Genomic DNA, 20,589 nt, shown 5'->3' with positions numbered 1-20,589 from the left:
TATGCTGTTTTATACTCCTAAAGTATGTGATAACTTTTGAGCAAACAATCTTAATGCTCCATATTATTATTTGGTATTTATGAATGCTTTGGTCCAAGGAATTACACATGATCATGAGATTTTTATTAAAAATCTGAAAGTTGAAAGGTCATGTGGACAGATATAGCGATGCTTTCGATTCACTGTACTAGGAGTCTAGGACATGGCTATGGTACTAAAAAGAAATATGGAAAAACTATTTTAAAGTTTTTCTTTAACTTCTAATTTTGTTTCAGCTAAAAACGGAGTATTTTAAAAGTATAAAATTGCACTTTATATATGACACTTCAGCTATGTATCTCCCATGTATCTATGTGTATCTCATTGTATATTTCACGTGTATTTTTTGTGTATGTACTACTTGTATATCTCCTTCACATCCATGTATACCTCTATGTGAGATACATGTTTGATATATATATCGTAGAAAAATTATTAAACTAAATTTTAACTATGATTTTTGACTCAAAACTAGTCCAAATCACCTCTAATATTCCTCAATTTTTTTATATTGTCTTATCTATGTATTGTCATGAAATTTTAGCCATTCCCATTAAAAAATAACTTTTGCCTATAGTTTTTGAATTTTTTACATCATTAATCACGAACTTTGACTTAAACTAGTCCAAATCACCTCTAATCTCTCTTAAATTTTATATATTACTTTATTTATGTGTGTTTTGATGAATTTCAAATATATCCATTGAAAAAAAAATATTTTTTTGCCTAATTTTTTTGAATATTGTGTATTATTGATAGCTTTTTATGGCTACTTTGGTAGTAACTAATTGTTGGTAGATATTGTCTATTCTTGTAGTTTTCCTCCATTTAAATCCGACTCTACCCATACTTTCCTCCAAGTTTGACATTTGGGCTCGGGCTTGGGCTTGTTCTAGGTTTGGTCTTGAATTAAGTGAATGAGCAAATTATTTAGGAATTTTTACCTCCTATAGCAAATATTAACATCATATTTATTTTAAATAAATACCATTTAAAAAAATTGTACTATAGATACATTTTAATGTTTATAGCAAAATATCTAATTTTGATTAACTACTACTCCTAAGCCACTAAATACGCTATTCAGTTACAATATTTTCTCAATTATTTAATTACTTCAACGGTCAAAAACAGTAACGGAAATCAACAAGTGCAAGCAAAAGGAGAAGAAATGGTGAAAGCAGTAGTGGGAGAAGAAATACAGCTCAAATTAGCTGAAAATCGGCTCGGCAAATCTGGACTTCCTTCTCAGGTATCCAATTCATGTATTACGGAATTTACATATAAACACTGATGATATTTTTTTAACAGGTAGGGCTTGTAATTGGGAATTTGAGTTCGAAATTAGATCGAGGATTCCTATTTGATTTAATCCCAACGCCGCCAAACGACGGCGGTAAACCGGCCTGTTCCATAATCGGCGGCAGCATAAAAGATGATCGGAAAAGGCATTGAAAGGGAAGTTGCAGCCTGATTCTTCGGCATTGTTCATTGACCAAGATTGGGTTGCTAAACACGCTCGTCAGGTTCACTTTTTAGCCTTTTTGTTTTTCTCTACTTTCTGTTATGTGTATTTTATGTCTGCTAGATTATCAAAAATCCTTCCGCTTTTGCCCTTGGATTGTAGAGAGGTAGGAGAAGTGCCATATACGTGTAATTGAAGAACATTAGCCAAAATCACGAGTCAAAAAATTGCTTGTCTCAAATGTTGGAAAACTTTGGTTGTTGAACTGTTGGCTTGTATGGCAGTATGGCATTGGGTATATTTTTTCTGCACTAGTATGATAGAAGGAAGAAAGAGATTCTTTTTCGAGGGAGCGGAATGAGAAAAAAGAGGAAGGAGGGAACACTTTTTCTTTTTTTCTTTTGACATATCACATTCCATTGTTAAAAATGCCAGAAGAATTAATTAGCTTTTTTTTGCATTTTTTTCGGTGGAAATTGTAATATTTTAGTGACAGGAAGCGAATCCATGAGTGACTCTTGGGTTAGGCTATTAAAGCTTCTGGTTTAAGCCCCCCAAGAGTCAAAGGCGCCCCTAAATTTTTTCTATTAGTTATAATTATTTATATTAGTAAAGTTCTTTAGTTATAATTATTTATATTAGTAAAGTTCTTTTTGAGTTAACAGGACATTAACATTTTATTTTAATATACTATATTTGGTTCTAATTATCAAATATTTTATTAATAGATATGAATATTTGAATAATTTAACTCAAAATTTTAAAATATTAGACAATGTTATACAGTGTAATACTTAAAAGAGAACTTAAAACCTGAAAGAAAATTTGTTAAGACATTATGATTTTTTCTTGGTTATCTAAATTAATCGTGTTTATTTATCCAACCGTTGTCACATTAGTAATGTTATTTCCTTACATCTTTTTAAGTTTTGGCTTTAGGCCTCCGATTTCAGTGAGCCGCCCTTGAGCGAATCGAGAATCTTTTGGTATGACTACCTTGCACCAAAGTATCTTCAGTAGTCTATTCCTCGTAGAATTTATTTATGGAAAGAATAAGAAACCCTTAACAGAAAAATATGGAAACATGTTTTTCATGGAATGGAAGATAAAAACAAAAGCCCAAAAAATCATGAACGAAATATTTCCAGTCTATATTCTTGGTACGTTATGCCAATTCAAAATGGTAGACTTTTCTTGATCATAGTGGTCTAGTAATATAACAATAGCCATGTGTTTATTTGAGTGGTCCTACCCTATTGTCTCAATATTCATTCTAAGATTAGTCTTTGACCTAATCCTCTGAGATGATTGTACTAATTTTATTAACATTTTTAGATGAAGCTTCTCTTTCAAACTGCGTGATCCGTAAGTTAATATAGAATTTTACACAAATAGCCGGTCAAATTTATTGCTTATTTTTTCTAACCAGTATAAACAAATTAAATAGTACAATGGGCAACTATTTAAGTAAATTATTTAGACGTTAAAAAGAGGTAATTACTTANGCTCCGACTCGCTCACCCCGAGTCGAAGAAGAAAAGTCGTTAATAATTAAAAACTAACACGCCTACCAGAGTCGAACTCGAAGGCAAATCACCCCTTCGAGCCCATGCAAAGAAAAATCTAAGGGGGAAAAAGAGGAGGTACAAAACAGATACAAGGCAAATAACGGAAAGGAGATCTCATTTATCCACGAAATTAATTGCGGGTCATCCCCGCTTACACCCGGCCAAGGCCGATCAATACAAGGAAAGAGAAAAGAAAAACAAGAAACACCTAAACGCCAAACGGCGAACAAGACAAGAAAAAATGCATAACATCTTTTTACTCGGCGCCATCCGCGCCACCATCTGCACCAGCGTCAGCCTCTGGCGTCGCCGCGTCAAAACCACAATTGGTACGGGCCTCACGAGCCTTTTGACGCGCTCCCTCGAAAGCAGCTTCGGTCACGATGCCGGCCTCCCACAAATTCTTATATACATCACGTTGGGCCTCGGCAAAGACCCAAAGTTCGCGAGCCTGGCTGGAAGAAGCGGCTTGGTCCCGTAGGCGCTGATTCTCTTCTTCTAAGGCTGTGATCCGGTCCGCCATGACTTGGGCGTCCTGCTCAAAGACACCGATCCGCTCCTCGAGACTCGCTTCTCTAAAGGCCGCAGCAGCCCTCTCCAACGCCCATTGGGACTCGTGCACGCGGATAACTTCCTTCAACGCCCCAACCCTCGACGAGGCATCCCTCACCTGAAGCTTCAATACCGCGACTTCACCCTCCAACGCAGTCACTTTCCCGCTCCATGCCGCAGCGGCCTCCGCCGCCTTAGCCTGGCCCTGACGCTCACACTCAGCTACAGCCCTCCTCCCCGCCTCGAGCTCCTCATCCTTCCGCCGGAGCTGCTCCTCGAGAGCACTCGCTCTGCCAAGTGTTTGCTGCATCTGAAGCTCCCGCCTCGCCACTTCCTCGACCAAGGTTCGACTACGGGGATCATTCCTCAAGCGCACGCGCATCTCTCGGCACTAATCTCGGTAGCGGCGGTACTTCTCCAGCGCCCGCAAAAATATCCCCGAGCGGATGCTGGCTTGACGGATGCTCTCCACCTCCAACAAATAAGACTGCAAAACAAAGACAACGATTAAGATAAAGAACAAACTAAGACGAAGAAGAAGCGAACCGACGTTATATTACATACCCTCAAGCCCATCACAGCCACTTCATTCATCAGTCCGACATCCATAACGCCCCTCAACGATGCATTCTCGGCCTCCGAGCATAGCAGCTCGAACTACGGCACCAAGCTTTCCCCTTGGAGAAATAAGTTCAACTCCGTGGGAACCTCGATGCAGCGAGATCGTCCCTCTGCGCGCACCGCTGAATTGGTGAAGCCTTCGTGGAACATACGGACGTCGTCGGGGTCCAAGTCGGATTCAGACTCGTATTCATCTTCTACAGCATCCCTTCCTCCTTTCGCCACCAACGAGGTGGAACCGCCTGTCGTAGCCACCAAAGGAGTGCTTAACTCACCAACATTAGCAGCCGCTGAGGAACTACCTCCCGTCTCAGCGACTAGAACCACCAACTGAGTCGAGGAAGCGACGGTATCATCATGGCCTAAGCCAGCCGGGGCAACCCCCATTGTCTATCCGCCCTCAAGGGCAGGCGCCGCGACCGCACTCCTCTCCGCATCCGTCGGAGGAGAGTCTAAATTAATCACCACAGGAGGAGCCGGCGTGAACGCGACCCTACGCCTTATCAATGGCCTCTCCTCATCCCCATCTGATGGCGATTCCGCTCTAAGGCGCACAACCCCCGATGGCCCCTCGTCTCGAAGTGTGGCCCGTGCTGGAGAAGGAACCGCTGAAGATTCAATTGATGCCGCCCTCGGTATTGGGCGCGACACCGGTGCTGCAGTAAGTCGAGCAATTGCACCTGGCCGACGGAAGGCCAACTGAGGGGCCCTCCCTGATCACAGAAAAACAAAGTTGATGAATAGAGTTGAAACAAAGCGAAACAGAAGAAGAAATCTATTTTTTACCTGCCACAGGCCTACGGCCATGCCTCTCCCAGAAAGACGCCCATGTGAGTATCCCCACCGTATGGGGGAGCACGGCCTCAACCCACTCACGAATCCCAGCCAACGGAGCCAACGACAACTTTTCGGCTACAAAATTGATACGAGTTAACGTTTATGAGCACAAGACGTAAGGAGGGGCAGAAAAGGGAATTCGACGATTAAGGAACTTACGTGCATGATTCCAAGCCTCTGGGAACCCAGTAGAGCACGCCACTAAATGTTCAGTCCTGATGTAGAAGAAGTGCTCGAAAGGGCGAGGGTCGACCTCATCATCCAGTTTCACAGTCAGGCCCCTCGTCCCGCGAGGGCACGCTCGAATCATGGTACCACGAACTCTCTGAGGAGCGTAGAGGCTAAGCACATGCTGCAGCGTGACCTCCCTACCGGCCAGTTTTGCATATTTGATAAGCATTGCTAATAATTTGTAAAGAGAAGGAGCAGGCTGACCCGGGCATACCCCGTAATAACGACAGAAATCAACCACTAGCATTGGGAGCGGGAGCTTAAACCCCAACTTGAAGGGATAGGCGTAAAAGACGCAGTATCCCCTGCGGTCGGTGTGGACCCTCTCCTCGCTTCTAGCGAGAACGACGTCAGCATAGCTGGGGATGACCCCATGTCCCCGTAGTTGGGCCATCCCAATCTCCCCCATTAACGAGGCTTCATCCACCTGATCCTCCCCACCATCGGCGGTGAAATCAGTCATCGGACCTTCGGGCAGAGATACTATCTCGTCAACTGATGGAGCTTCATCGGTCTCCACCAGTTCTGCACCTCCCATTGCCGGAGANNATGGAGCGCGTGAGGACATTGAATTGTGTTCTTTTCTTTTTCTTTTCAGTTTTAAAAAATAACCTTTATTTTTGTGGACCCACATACCTTCATCTTTACTTCCCCTTCTTCTACCAGCTTCTGAACTAAACTCCTCGGCAACTTCATCTTCAACTGAATCGGTCCATTATTCGGCTTCGAAATCGACAAATCAGAAGCCGATCTTCGTGTTAACATGAGACACTCGAGTCGACCCTTTGCACTCATCTGAACAGCAGATTTCACTCTTCTTGGAACTCTACTAATTTCTTCTTTAGGAAACAAAGGCAATTCAACAAGGAAATATATTTTGTTTGGCTTCAGTTCTTGTTCTGGTTTCAGTGGCTTAGCTCTGACAACAAACTTCTTCACTGCTTCTGATTCCAGTAAAACATGACCTGGGTAGTCTTTTACTACGTCCAACGTTATTACTGGTGTTTTCAGTTTCAAGATTTCGCCATTAATCTTCATCACCTTCAAGGTTCAATCTAAATTTTTCTTTGCCCAATTTCTTGCAGATGAAATGGTGGTCATGGGTTCAACGAGTAAGGGGAAGGGTTTGAGAAAGCTTGGAAGAAGAGTTAGGGAAGGAGGAACTGGTTTAGGAGAAAAGTTTTTTTTCTTTTTCAAATATTTTTTTTTGTTAATTATATGTGTCAAATTCTTATGGCAAAATTACACGTGTCATTTTTTGATTGGTTCATTTGCCATGTTATCCGCAAGTGCAACTCACGCATATGGCCTGCTGTACTCAGGTGTTTACTTGACTTACTTAATAGCCACTTGAAGTGTTTAACTGGAAATAGTCTCAGTTGAGTTGTTCAACTGACCGTTGTGGACAACTTGAAGGGCCGTTTATGTATTTCGCCTTTATAAATTATAACTACTCTTATAGTTTCCATTCCACCATTTAAATCCGACTCTACCCATACTTTCCTCCAAGTTTGACAATTGGGCTTGGGCTTGTTCTAGGTTTGGTCTTGAATTAAGAGAATCCCAAGTAAGAAAATTATTTAATTACCTCAAAAACAGTAACAGAAATCGAAGAGTGCATGCAAGCAAAAGGAGAAGTAATGGTGAAAGCAGTGGTGGGAGAAGAAATACAGCTCAAATTAGCTGAAAATCGGCTCGGCAAATCTGGACTTCCTTCTCAGGTATCCAATTCATGTATAACGGAATTTACATATAAACACTGATGATATTTTTTAACAGGTAGGGCTTGTAATTGGGAATTTGAGTTCGAAATTAGATCGAGGATTACTATTTGATTTAATCCCAACGCCGCCAAACGACGACGCTAAACCGGCCTGTTCCATAATCGGCGGCAGCGTAAAAGATGATCGGAAAAAGGCATTGAAAGGGAAGTCGCAGGCTGATTCTTCGGCATTGTTCATTGACCAAGATTGGGTTGCTGAACACGCTCGTCAGGTTCACTTTTTAGCCTTTTTGTTTTTCTCTACTTTCTGTTATGTGTATTTTATGTCTGCTAGATTATCAGATTTCATGGAAAAGGCCATCTTAGCGAATCATCAGCATATTAGCTTATGGTTTAATATCTTTATCTTTCAGGTAGGGAGAATGCTATTGGGTGGCATGAAGGTGGTTGGCATCTATGTCTGGACCAATGAGAGCTCATTCAAAAATTCAACCATCACACTTTGTCAGGTTTTGCTACTATAACTTGAAGTTATAGTTATCTTCACCGCTTCGTACTGAGGGTCTATCAGAACAGTAGTATTGTGTTATTTCCTTGAATAGGAGGCTCTTGTGTAGTCTGTCTCCATTGTTTTTTCTTTAACTTCAGTTACCTTCCAGAAAAAGTTTGGAGAAACATGAAACTTATAATTTTCGATTTCCCATCACTCGTAATTACTTTTCAATGAAAATTTCTGTCATTATTGGTATTCTTACTCTCTTTCTCGTTTGCTAATGGTATAACTGTAAAGACTGCAAAAGCAGTTTCTGAAGCGGCCCCTCTGTCGGAAGTGGATTGGGACGAGAGATTGCTTGTTCACATTGGTTACAGTCCCTTGAGGTAACTTTGTGTAACTATGTGTTGTTATATTCAAGTTGGCGTTATTATTGATTTAGCAAATAACAATGTATTCCAGGTGGACTTGTCGAAATTGCTCGCTGGCTTCAAATATTACGTCGAGCAGTCTACGACCTTGTGACTTTAAAATGGGAAAAGTTCTTAGTACCCTTCAGGCATTCAGATGCACATTTAACTTTGATTTAAGGTGAACTTTGTTTGCTACTGGTATTGCTCATTTGTTATATCATTCTTTGATGTATTGAACAGAACACTAGCTCTGATATCTTAGTGTCACATTTCAGATTAAAAAAGAAGTTCCATCTATCTCAAGCAACTCATTTGTTTCGTTTTTGATTGTATGATTGTTGGTTAGTATATTTCTGTTTTGGCATGACCAGGGGGCAAAAAATCCTTCCGCTTTTGCCCTGGGATTGTAGAGAGGTAGGAGAAGTGCCATATTAGTGTCATTGAAGAACATTAGCCAACATCGCGAGTCAAAAAATTGCTTGTGTCAAATGTTGGGAAACTTTGGTTGTTGAACTGTTGGCTTGTATGGCTGTATGGCATTGGGTATATTTTTTCTGCACTAATATGATAGAAGGAAGAAAGAGATTGTTTTTCGAGGGAGGGGGGACGGGAGATGAGAAAAAAGAGGAAGGACGGATTTGAATATTAGTTCCATTAAGTGTAACTGCTGCAAATTTAGATCAAGTGGTATGCAATAAAGTGTTCAACGTCTCCTTTGGTTGGTTGCAGCCAATTTATATTATAACTCTTAGTCTGTTAGGATCATTTTGGTGCAGTAAAGAAGTATGATTAATAAACTACTACCTCCATGTGATGGTGAACTGGAGGTTGCGTCTAGATTAGGTCAAACACTTTCTCTTCTCTGTTTTTGACTTTTTATTGCTTTACACTTACTTTTCGTTCGATGTATCCCTATATAATATATCTCCGAGAGTAACGTATATCCACCGTGCCAGTGGCAAAAATATTCAGTTTTCTGACTTTCCTAATATTAGGTATGTCAAATATGATATTTTCTGTCAGAATCATGGCTCTGATGGATATATCGGAACCATTATTGTGCATTCATGACACTGTTACCATCCCCTAGTTCATGTTTGCGACAAAAATGGTTCACTTCAAACTTGTGTTACCTTGTTAGTACCGCCATATAACTCGTGAACTGTTTCCCCTGTTCCTACCCTTTTGTTTTTTCCTGAATTATAAAAATCAATTATGTTTGTTAATTCTTTTTAGTGAATTCTTTTAGAGATCTCAGAGAAGTTCAGAAAATTGTCTCACGGTTGAGCAATGTGTTTCCAGGTTGCCCATTTCCGAGGATTTAGTGAGCAAAAGATTGGCTGACATTCTTCGTCATGGAATTTCAATTCATGCCAAAGAGCTTAAAAGTGCCAAGGCGTTGATTGATGGGAAATTGGTAATGAACTCTGAACTTCTGGTATCAGTCTAGAACAACCAATATCCTTAAACTTGGATGCTAGTTTTCCTCTTCTGCATCCTGAGGTCCACGCCTTATGATTTTACTACCTCCTGGTGTTGCCACTTGTTTTTTTCTTTCTTTCATTTGAATCTAACAGAAAAGACGCACTCTAAATGGTTCTGGTTCTTGAGTAAAATAACATATCAAAGTGGCCTTAAAATATGTGATAGGCTGCTTCTTTAGACTTGATTTGCTTGCTGACCCTCTATCAAAATATGAACCCGATCTCCTTCCCTGGTAACTATGCTGGGCTATATTTCACCTTCTTTTCTTTCATTTCTAGGCAATTGAAGACGAGCAATTTGATTCAGGCAGCTTACATGATGTTGAATTCCTCCTACCTTTCACGGAAGATAGGTATTTGGAAGGTCTGTAAACATTTTCCAATTTACACAATTAGCCTTTCTTTTGAATTTGACTAAATATAAGCTAGTTGCTGTATAAATAATTTCATCTGTTTCTCATTCTTTTCTTTTTATATTTTGTTTTTATGAAGCATGCAGCCAAAAGGAGGTAATAGGTCTTCTAGTCTTCAGTGGCTCTATCTGCTCCTATGCTTACTCAAATTCGAAGGAACCGGTTTCTCAAGCTTTGACTGACATAAAGGTATTCTAACTTTGCATCTGATGGTGTTTGCTTAAGGACTCAATAATTTAGTACATTTCTCTTGCTTATGCATTCGTGGACGTTAGAGATGTTCCAATAGATCTGGTTCCATTTGTCGGCCTCCAAAAAGCCATATTATCAGAGCATATTAGATGGATTACTGGAAGCAGAAAGCTTCTTTTGTGTTTTCTCAAGATCACAGATGCATAGTACAGCTGGTTCTAGATTTAGTGTCGATTTTATCTCAAAAGGAGTATTTTACTGTTTGGATTAGTGGTTAATTTGAATTTATCTTACATTTGCTCTGCTTGATGTTAAATCGTGGATCCTGGTTGTCTTCTTGTTTTTTGGTCAGCATTTAACTTCTGGTCTTCTTGGTGCTTAGGAAGACATAATTAAGAGTCTAAGAAGCAGATTAGATATCATGTGTGATGAGGCAGACAGAGAATCAGATTCTAAAGATGACAAAGCTGAAGAGAGCAGCAACCGGATATTGAATGGGAGTGCAGTTCTGCAACTTGATTTACAGTTACTGAGGTATAGCACGGTCTAATGGAATCTATTCTCCTCTAAATGTCCAAAATCAACCCTGTGACTTCTTTTCACCATGACATCCTCATCCGTTAGTAAAATTCTCTAGTTCTTTATCTTTTTTCTGGTCTAAGCTTTAGTATTTTATAGAGATTCATTTGACTCATTATAAGCTTTAAATTAAAAATTGAGAACTTGACACTTCCTCTATCATTTTTTTATTGAGAACTACAAAAGTAAATTTGCCATTGGTCATATTTATGACCCTATGACTGAAAAAGATGTGACCTCTTTTTGACCTTATTGGTGGATTCTCATTAGTTGTGTTTATTTTCTCTGAGCAGCGTTATATCATGTTCTGCTTACACTAGATTCATAATCAAAATGTACTCCCTGATGAGGCACAGATAGTTAAGTTATAATCATTTGCTTTGTTGGTGAAAATAACCTTATACTCACAGAAGGAAGATCCATTAACGTAATATACAGGGCCACAGTTTGTTTTGTTACATGTTGAATATGGGGTACTCAGGGCATATAGTGTATCCCAAGGCATATAGTGACAACTCATTCTGGATGAGTGTTCCGCTGTTTTCAATGGTGATATCACTTTTTTTTTTCCTAGCATGTGGAAGTGTTATGCGTTTTGCCATATATCTTCCTGTATGTATAGTTGGGCCACAATTGAATATGGTGTAGGAGATCCCCCATCATTAACATTAGTGTGTACTGTAGTTGGTCTGATTTAGATGAATTTAAACGGAGAATCATGGTCAGTAGCTTGTCTGTTGTTTCCATACCATAGTGGCATGATGATGATGTCGATGATGATTACTGTCGTTTTTATATTGTTGTACTTTTCTTTATAGAGTAGCATGATTATTGTTATTAAAATCTAAGATTAAAAGAATTTCATTTTGCTTATCAGTTTTGTAGTTTCTCACACTTTGACCTTCATCTTTTACTGGACGGTAGTCGGTAGCAATTGGCTTCTTAGTAATGCTGAAATGGTTAACTTGATCTTTTAAACAGAAAAGAGTGCAGCCTGTCATTTCCTCGAAGAGTGTTTCTACCCTGGCTGGCTGATACATTCCTTTGTGACTATATACAACCGTCTGAATCAGTTGAGGTGAGTTGTGCCCATATTCTTTGGTGAAGCAAGTAATATTTCTCAGCTATAGTTTGTTTTATTGGTCTTATAATGAAACATAAATGATATTTTTCTTTAGTCTTATTGCCTTTTTGCCTTAAAAGCAGAAGAAGTTATGTCTTTGATGTTGAATGTGTTGGAATAGGCACTAGTTCAAAGTCCTGTAACTATACTGAAGCTGCAGGTACTTCTTTCTTTGCTTGTTTGCATCTCTAAAACACTTTGAGAGCTTGGTGGTAGAATACATGATTCTTGTACAGTTCTTCAGTAGTTGACCGCCTTAAGGAATGTGTTCCTTATGAATTTTTAGGATAAAAATGATTCAACCAATACCTCTCTATATTGGTTGTCGTTAACTGAAGCTTCTTCCTTTATCACTGAACCATGAGCACACTTTTGTCGATGTCACTCTTGCTGAGATCTTACTGCAACATTTTGTTGTCTCCCTGTGATAATTGTGTATGGGGCTGTACATTAAAGGTTCAGCTGCTAAAGAATTGGATCTCCCTTGGCAACTAAGCTAATTGGTAAATTAATTGTTTGAGCAGTATTTGTTAGATCATTTTTTACCCTACCATATTGCTCAATGCAACTAAACATGTCATAATTTTGAGATTATACCATACATTCAGCTCTGATGTGCTATAGTTTGACTTAGGTTCTCAAGGATCATTTTGCCGAGCTCATGTCTATAGAGTTCCCGAACGATTCTGCCAAGATCTTGGAGCCTGAAACTGAAGCTCCTGCATTGGTATCTACCACAATAAAATCGTTTAGGGAGGTGTCAACTCCATCTTCCTTGCTACTACCAAAGCCAGACAATTCTCTCTCAAGGCAGAATAGAGCTGGTACGAGTTTGGGAAGTGACCAGAAATCTACGAAACTATCTAGTTTTAGCTTCATTATTGCTGTTTTGGTTCTTGTTATATCAATTGTTCTAGGAGTTGTGCTATTTGTTGCCAGGTCGTCCTAGCTAATACTGTGGCTTACAAAAAATTGTGTTGAGAACAAATATCATTTACTGTCTCTTCTATAGTTCTATGTACTCTTGCCATGAATTAAAACGTCTAGAAATTTCTTTTTTTTTTTAGGGGGGGGGGGGGTCGTGTGTGGATGGGGTGGGGTGGGGTGTGAGTTTACGCTAATCCAGAGATTATTGTTATACAAAGTTCTGTTTTCATGACAACAACTTTGATTTTCAGATGTTAAGATTTTCAACTGAGAAATACAAACTAAAACAGATTTTCGACAGCCTTGGTTGAACTCAGTCGGAGAAGAGTAAAATATTGCAAGGAAAAAGCTGTCTTGGATGAACATACACCACAAACAAAATGATGAACAAAATTCAAACCATAAACGCCTGGAAGGCAGGCAGGCTTCCTGTCCTTCTGTCTCGACTCTCCAGTCATTAATGTGTTGTATAAAATATTACAACAATAATACATACTTAATAATACTTTTACGACACAGTAGTGCCGTAGAAGAAACCAGACTAGCACTTGCTTGAATAAAATTTCTCAGAGAACTGATACCCGTTGGTCACCCTAATAACGCTAATTTAACCACATGAGTATTCACTTACTTAGAAAGAAACATTCCAAACTAAAATTATATGCAAGTTTTCTCCTTGAATCACAGAAATTAGCAAAAGCCTTACAGATGACCAAATTAAAAGTCAAAACAATATGTGCACATGTCCGTACTCGTAACATCGCCTCTGGTTTTCAGACCACGATAGAAACAACAGAACTCAATAATTTCATAATCAGAAACAAAGAAAGTAGAGAAAAATCGGATAACCCAGAGAGACCGAAAGAAGACAGAGGAATTGACCTAAAAGGACTCTAAAGTGGTCTAATTTACGTTCAGCTAGGAAATAATGTAAACTAAACAGAGGGGCAAAACTGACCTTTTGAGCCGCAGCACCACGACCAAGTCCTGCTTACTCCCGCTTCTAAATAGTAGGAACTAGTATTTAAGTACAATCCATCATGATCAGTAGAGTAAGAAAATGAAATAGTGCAAAATTTCGAGTTAAATTTGTTGATTTTAGAGAGAGAAATTTTGTAAAGAGAGCAAAATGAATATTCTTCTTATTATGATTCTGTAACCGTTTTACAAGAGTTGAAAATGAATATATAGCTAACTAACTAACCTCCTTACTCATGTGCATAATTACCCCTATTCTAGAAGATAGTAGAAGCTACTATTATTTTATGTACAGAGGATAACAAAAGAAAATACTAAATTGATGTAAGTCAGTAAGGAATTAGCTGATGAAGGCCCAATATGCCAATAGGCCCAATAACCAGTTGTAACTCGTGTAGCCCAATAGTGCCATATAGTGAGAAGAAACCCTTATCTTCTTTTCCATTTCATTGTTGTCAAGAAACCTATCTTCATTTTTGTTTCCATCGGCAACACCCCCCTCAAGTTGGAGGGGGCGGAAAGCACGCCCAACTTGCCCAGTAAACTACGATGGAGAGGCCCAGAAAGGGGCTTGGTAAACAGGTCAGCGAGTTGATGGTGAGAAGGAAGAAAGGAGAGAGAGATGAGCCCTGCTTGGAACTGCTGCCTAACAAAATGGCAATCAAGTTCCACATGTTTGGTACGCTCATAGAAAACGGGGTTTTTGGCGATATGGATGGCGGCTTGACTGTCAGAGTGAAGAGGCACCGTCAACGAAGGAAGAACAGAAAGATCGTCAAGTAAATGAACGAGCCAGGACAGTTCAACAACGACTCGCCGCATGGACCGGTACTCGGCTTCAGCGGAAGACAAAGAGACGGAAGGTTGTTTCTTGGACTTCCAAGAAACAGGACAGCCTCCTAGACTAATAAAAAACCCACTGACAGAGCGACGACTATCAGGACAAGAACCCCAATCAGAGTCGCAAAAAGCAAGTAAATCAAGAGAAGGATCAGCACTCATGAAGAGACCTAAAACAGGGTCACGAAGGAGATAACGAAGACAATGATGAGCAGCAGAGAAATGAGGCTTGCGAGGGTCTTGCATGAATTGACTAAGATGCTGGACGGCAAAAGAAATATCAGGACGGGTGTGAGTTAAGAAATTAAGTTTGCCCAAAAGACGACGATAGAGCAGAGGATCAGCAAGAGGAGCCCCAACACCAGTACGTAGTTTAGAAGAAGGGTCCAAAGGAGAAGAGGCAGGGGACAAACCAAGGCAGTAAAATTCAGTGAGAAGGTCAATAGTGAACTTGCGTTGGCATATGATCAGACCAGAGGACTCACGAAGTACTTCCATCCCCAAGAAATAAGATAAGTTCCCCAAGTCTTTAATTTTGAATTCATGATCTAAGAATTGTTTCAAATCATTCAGCTCCTGAACATTGTTGCCTGTTAGTAAAATGTCATCCACATAAACTGCCACCAGAGAAACAGAATCACCAGTTTTCTTGTAAAAAAGAGAGTAGTCGTTAAGGGAGTGAGTAAAACCCTTGAAATTAAGAGCAGCAGTCAAGCGAGCATACCACGGCCTAGAGGCTTGGCGAAGACCATAGAGAGATTTCTTGAGTCGACAAACTAGGTTAGGAGAAGGAGGGTCTAAGCCTGCTGGAAATTTCATATAAACTTCTTCATGTAAATCCCCATGTAGAAAGGCGTTATTCACATCCAATTGATAAAGTCCCCAATTTTTTCTGACAGCAATAGCAAGAATGCACCTAATAGTGGTCATTTTGACCACAGGGGAGAAAGTCTCTGTAAAATCAATCCCCTCTAATAACCAAACGAGCTTTGAGCCTTTCCACACTCCCATCAGATTTTAGTTTAACCTTGTAGACCCACTTACAAGGTAAAGCCTTCCTCCCAACAGGTAATGGAACTACCTCCCGAGTATCATTAGCCTTTAAAGCATCAAGTTCCTTAGCCATTGCTGTTTGCCAACTAGGGTCCAATGCTGCCTGAGAATAACTAGAAGGCTCATGGACATTAGGTAGGGAATTTAGCAAACTTTGGTTAGAAACAGAAAGTAGATTGGAAGAAATAGTAGAAGGGGAAACAGGTGAGAGGAAACATGAATTAGATACATTGGTTAGGTGCACTACCCCACAGATGTAGTCAGACAAATAACTAGGAGCATTGTGTTCTCTTAAAGATCTGCGCAAGGCATCAGGAGGAACCTCAGAAGAGGAAACAGGAGGGATGAGAGGATGAGAAGGAGATGGAGAGGAGGAGATAGGTGAACCAGATGAAGAAGTAGAAGGATTAAAAAATAATGTAGAAGGTGAACTAGGAACAGGACTATGATCAGTTGGAGGAAATGAAAATGGAGAGGAAATAGGAGCAGGAGAATCATCAGTGGGGAGAGGAATAGAGGAATCAGAAAAAGTGATAGGTTGTGGTGTAGAAAAATCAACAGTAGAAGAAGGAGGAAAGAACTGAGAGAAAGTAGTGGTAGGATGTGTAAAAGGAAAAACAGATTCATGAAAAATCACATTTCTGGAGACAAAAACCTTATTGGTTGCTAAATTTAATAGCTTGTATCCTTTCTTACCAGTAGGATAACCAAGGAAGACACAAGTGATAGCCCTAGGATCAAGTTTGCCTCTAAGATTAGGCAAAGTAGAAGCAAAACATAAGCATCCAAAACTTCTAAGAAAAGTGTAATTAGGAGGTTTGTGAAACAGTATTTCATAAGGAGATTTGTAGTGTAGAAGTTTGGTAGGAAATCTATTAGTGAGAAAAGTGGCAGTAAGTAAACATTCCCCCTAATAACAAATAGGTACTTTGGAATGAAAAAGAAGAGCTCGACAGGTTTCCATCAAATGTTTGTGTTTTCTCTCAACAATACCATTTTGTTGAGGGGTCACAACACAAGTGGTTTGGTGAATAATTCCTTTGAAAGAAAAATAAGCTATGGCAACAAGACTGCTTCCTAGCTCAAAGGCATTATCAGACCTAACTTTCTTGACTTTGACTTCAAATTGTCTTTCTACCATAGATGTGAAGGATTTGAGCAGTGAAGGCATTACTTTTAGTACTGAGTAGGTATGTCCAAGTACCCCTACTAAAATCATCAACAATAGTAAGGAAGTACTTAAAACCATTGTAGGTGGGTTCCTTGTAGGGTCCCCAGGTATCAATGTGAATAAGTTCAAAAATATGAGAAGTAGAACTTGTGCTGTCTGGAAAAGGTAATCTGTGTTGTCTAGCCATAGGACAAATGGAACAGGGAATATTTTCTTTACAAACAGCAGATTGTGGTAAGATAGAAATATATCTCATGGTAGAAATGGGTAAATGTCCTAGCCTTACATGCCACAGATTTTTATCAGTATTAACAGAGTTAGACATAATATGAGAATTGCAGTATGGTAGAGAAGAATTCTGTGAAAATGTGACAGCTTTATTTGAATGCAGGGAATCAGTAAGCTTGTGAGTTGAGTGGAAAAGGTAAAGACCAGCCTTCACATCACCAAGGACCAGTGGCCTCCTCAAAGAAAGGCCCTGCATCAAACAACAAGTTTCAGCAAAGGTAAGAAGAACTTTGAATTGAGTGCACAGTCTGTTAACTGAAATGAGGTTGAATTTAAAATCTGGGACATAAAGAACTTTGTGTAGAGTCAAGTCCGGATGTATTGTTACTTGTCCTGCCAGAGTTACTCTTACTCTTTGTGAATTAGGAAGATTAACATTAACACGATTAGGTAAAGGCTTGATATTAACAATGATGCTATAGTCAAAAGCCATGTGTTCTGAAGCTCCAAAGTCAAGAATCCAAATATGACTCCTAAGATTGCTTTGTGAATTGGAAAGATTAGACAAGCATGTACCAGCACAATTAGCATTGGCAATGGTTTCAGAATTTGTTGTAGCTTCCTGACCAATTTTAACTTGTTGAAGTAATTCCATTAGTTGTGTCAACTGTTCGTGCTTTATACCAATGGTTGCTTCCACATCATGGGATTGAACTTGACCATAACCTTCATCTGTTGTTACTGCATTTCCTTGAATAGAATTCTGAAATCTTCTTTGTTTGAAATTCTGTGGATAACCTGGCTTGAAATTCAGTGGATAACCATGAAGTTTATAATATTTGTCGATTGTATGTCCTGGCTTTTTGCAATAGTTGCAATTCAGACTTCTCCTGTTGTCTTGATTAGTTCTAAAAGTATAACCACCAGTGTTATTCACTGTAGAGGTTGTAGGTTTAGCTTGAGTTGAATTAAATCTTTGTGTTGACACAGCAAATGACCCAGAGTCACTAGGATAATGTACCATGTTTTGTATCCCTCTTTGCCTTTCCTCTTGCAAGAGTAAATAGTAAGCCCTATCAATATTTGGTGGAGGATGCATCATCATGATATTTTCCCTAACATTAATATATGACTCATTTAGTCCCATTAAAAACTGAACCAATTTCTGTCTCTCTTCAAGTGCATCATTCTTATCATTAGCTCCACACTTACAATCAACACAAATACATACAGTCCTTGCATCAAGTAATTCTATTTCATCCCATATAGCTTTTATCTTGTTGAAGTAAGTAGCAATGTTGGAAGGTCCTTGCACTGTTTCTAATAGTTGTTTTTTCAATTCAAATGATTGTGCTAGGTTGGATTGCCCATACCTATCTTCAAGCTGTTTCCTCAGAATCCTTGCAGATTTAGAGTGAATCACGCTGGGCCTGATGTCTGGAGTAAGGGAATTAAAAAGCCAGGCAAACACCATGTCATTGCACCTTATCCAATATCGCAAATCTGGTAAGTCATCCTTAGGCCTGACCAAATTGTTGTCAATAAAGCGTAGCTTATTTTTAGCAGATAAAGCAATCAAAATTGATTTTCTCCATCCTCCATAACCAGTTCCATCGAAAGGAGGAGAAATCAAACACATTCGAGGAGAATCAGAACATGCAGAAAGTATGGATGATCTGGATCGATTTTGGTTGCTGCCATTTAAATCAGCTTCAAGGAGAAGATCTGAAGAATTCCAATTGAATTTGAGTAAAAAAAAAACAGTTTCAAGGAGAAGATCTGAAGAACTTCAATGAACTAGAGTATAAAATCAAACGATCTTGAAGAGATTTATAACAAAATAGTAGAAAAAATCGAATGGGTCGAGCAGATGCTCTGATACCATGTTGATTTTAGAGAGAGAAATTTTGTAAAGAGAGCAAAATGAATATTCTTCTTATTATGATTCTGTAACCGTTTTACAAGAGTTGAAAATGAATATATAGCTAACTAACTAACCTCCTTACTCATGTGCATAATTACCCCTATTCTAGAAGATATTAGAAGCTACTATTATTTTATGTACAGAGGATAACAAAAGAAAATACTAAATTGATGTAAGTCCAGTAAGGAATTAGCTGATGAAGGCCCAATATGCCAATAGGTCCAATAACCAGTTGTAACTCGTGTAGCCCAATAGTGCCATATAGTGAGAAGAAACCCTTATCTTCTTTTCCATTTCATTGTTGTCAATAAACCCTATCTTCATTTTCGTTTCCATCGGCAACAAAATTAGTTAAAACATAACTCAATGAGTTATTCAAAAGTTACTGTAACATTTCAATATTGATAACAAAAAAGAATTACTAGAAGCAATGATATTGGAGTCATCTACCAGTTACCTGCAGGGCTGAAATCACACAACAAATGTGGGAATATGAAGAGAAAAACATAAATCATGTATCTTTAAGATATCATCAACATGATAGTCAATGCTAAAAAAGGCCGAAAACTATGCTGGAAAATCAACTCAATTATCCCTGGAAATTAGATCAACTTCATCTCCTAGACCTTCGCTTTGCCTCTGAGTCAAAATGGCGAAGCTCTAAGCTTTTTCTTTCGCATAACATTTGCCAGCCCAACAGCTCCTTCTCTAAATGGCATACCCATGAGGGCAAGTAATCTATGTGCCTCTTTATCTGTCTCAGCTGATGTTGCTATGCAAACATCCATTCCTCTTGGCTTACCAAGAGCATCATAACTTAGCTCTGGGAAGATATTATGTTCACGAAAGCCAATGCTATAATTTCCATGACCATCAAAGATATTGGGGTTTACACCTTGAAAGTCACCACGTTCGAGGAAGCCCAAGATTAATTAACCGGTCAAGGAAAGAAAACATCACCTATCAAGAAGTAGATATGAGTTTGCTGCACAAAAGCAAATAACATATGATGGTAGAGCAGCAAACCGATTGTCCAAGTTCAGACCATGTGAATTTCTCTTCAGCTATTGATCATTGCAATTCAAGTTTTGCTGAAGTCTCTTCAGCTATTAAACGTTCCATATATATATATATATATATAGCATTTTTTTAAGGTAAGTAATGTATTCAGTCATGTACATAGTTGTATTCTGTATTCAAATATATTTTGAATTGTAATATAACAATGTATATGTATTTAACCACATTCACTATATATACATCTTTTTTATTTTACATATCATTAAACTTAACATTAATGCATTTAGTCATCTACTTTTAAAAAATTCATCCAGCAACAATCAAATACATTTAGAAACCAATAAGTAATAGAAAATCTTGAACAAATCCAAAAAAAGTAATTGAAGGAATTAAAATCAGAACATCAACTAATTTCTACAAGTACGCTTATTATGTCCACACTGTCCACATATACTACATGATTGTTGACTCTTCTTATGAAGAATTTCACTTAATGGCTTATCGCACTTCTTCTTTTGCCTTCCAAGAGGTCTCTTCCATTTGGGTGGTAAGACAACTTCCTCTGATATATGTGCTGGTATATTCCATTCACTTCGGTCAGGGAGAGGATACACGGGGACATCGTATATCATTACAACAGACCTTGGTTTGTAATAGTCCAAGCAATAATCATTTGGCATTAAAAACTTGCTTTTCAAGACAGCCCAAGCTATGT

At 38.9% G+C, this 20,589-nt stretch overlaps 3 protein-coding genes across 6 annotated transcripts; 1 reads left to right on the top strand and 2 right to left on the bottom strand.

The window, feature by feature from the left end:
- Window positions 1-1,181: 1,181 nt before the first annotated feature.
- LOC109208277 (protein odr-4 homolog) lies at window positions 1,182-12,773 on the top strand. 4 transcript variants are annotated; one of them, XM_019371362.1, is made up of 13 exons: window positions 1,182-1,291; window positions 1,351-1,565; window positions 6,913-7,034; window positions 7,093-7,308; window positions 7,450-7,545; window positions 7,827-7,915; window positions 7,992-8,120; window positions 9,245-9,359; window positions 9,706-9,790; window positions 9,919-10,028; window positions 10,414-10,565; window positions 11,592-11,688; window positions 12,368-12,773. In XM_019371362.1, the coding sequence occupies exons 3-13, from the start codon at window positions 6,933-6,935 to the stop codon at window positions 12,680-12,682; spliced, it is 1,506 nt and encodes a 501-aa protein (XP_019226907.1). In that variant the 5' UTR covers window positions 1,182-1,291; window positions 1,351-1,565; window positions 6,913-6,932; the 3' UTR covers window positions 12,683-12,773. The 4 variants fall into 4 exon arrangements, with proteins under 4 accessions (XP_019226907.1, XP_019226906.1, XP_019226905.1 ...); XM_019371361.1 differs by having other exon boundaries at window positions 6,853-7,034; XM_019371360.1 differs by lacking the exons at window positions 1,182-1,291; window positions 1,351-1,565 and having other exon boundaries at window positions 6,788-7,034.
- Window positions 3,991-6,351, bottom strand: LOC109208275 (uncharacterized protein At1g66480-like). Its single transcript, XM_019371357.1, has 3 exons — window positions 5,950-6,351; window positions 4,430-4,575; window positions 3,991-4,096 (listed from the first exon to the last, which is right to left on the bottom strand). Exons 1-3 carry the CDS (start codon window positions 6,349-6,351, stop codon window positions 3,991-3,993), a joined length of 654 nt encoding a protein of 217 aa, XP_019226902.1.
- A 2,666-nt stretch (window positions 12,774-15,439) lies between the features above and the next one.
- On the bottom strand, window positions 15,440-20,554 carry LOC109208274. The gene is made up of 5 exons (XM_019371356.1): window positions 20,299-20,554; window positions 19,576-19,677; window positions 17,319-18,655; window positions 16,989-17,180; window positions 15,440-16,441 (listed from the first exon to the last, which is right to left on the bottom strand). Exons 1-5 carry the CDS (start codon window positions 20,552-20,554, stop codon window positions 15,440-15,442), a joined length of 2,889 nt encoding a protein of 962 aa, XP_019226901.1.
- Window positions 20,555-20,589: the final 35 nt, after the last annotated feature.

The sequence above is a fragment of the Nicotiana attenuata genome, unplaced genomic scaffold (assembly GCF_001879085.1).
Source record: "Nicotiana attenuata strain UT unplaced genomic scaffold, NIATTr2, whole genome shotgun sequence".
In the NCBI taxonomy this organism is placed as follows: domain Eukaryota; kingdom Viridiplantae; phylum Streptophyta; class Magnoliopsida; order Solanales; family Solanaceae; genus Nicotiana; species Nicotiana attenuata.
The sequence above is the reverse complement of the archived record's forward strand: the minus strand, read 5'-3'. Positions and strand labels throughout refer to the sequence as shown.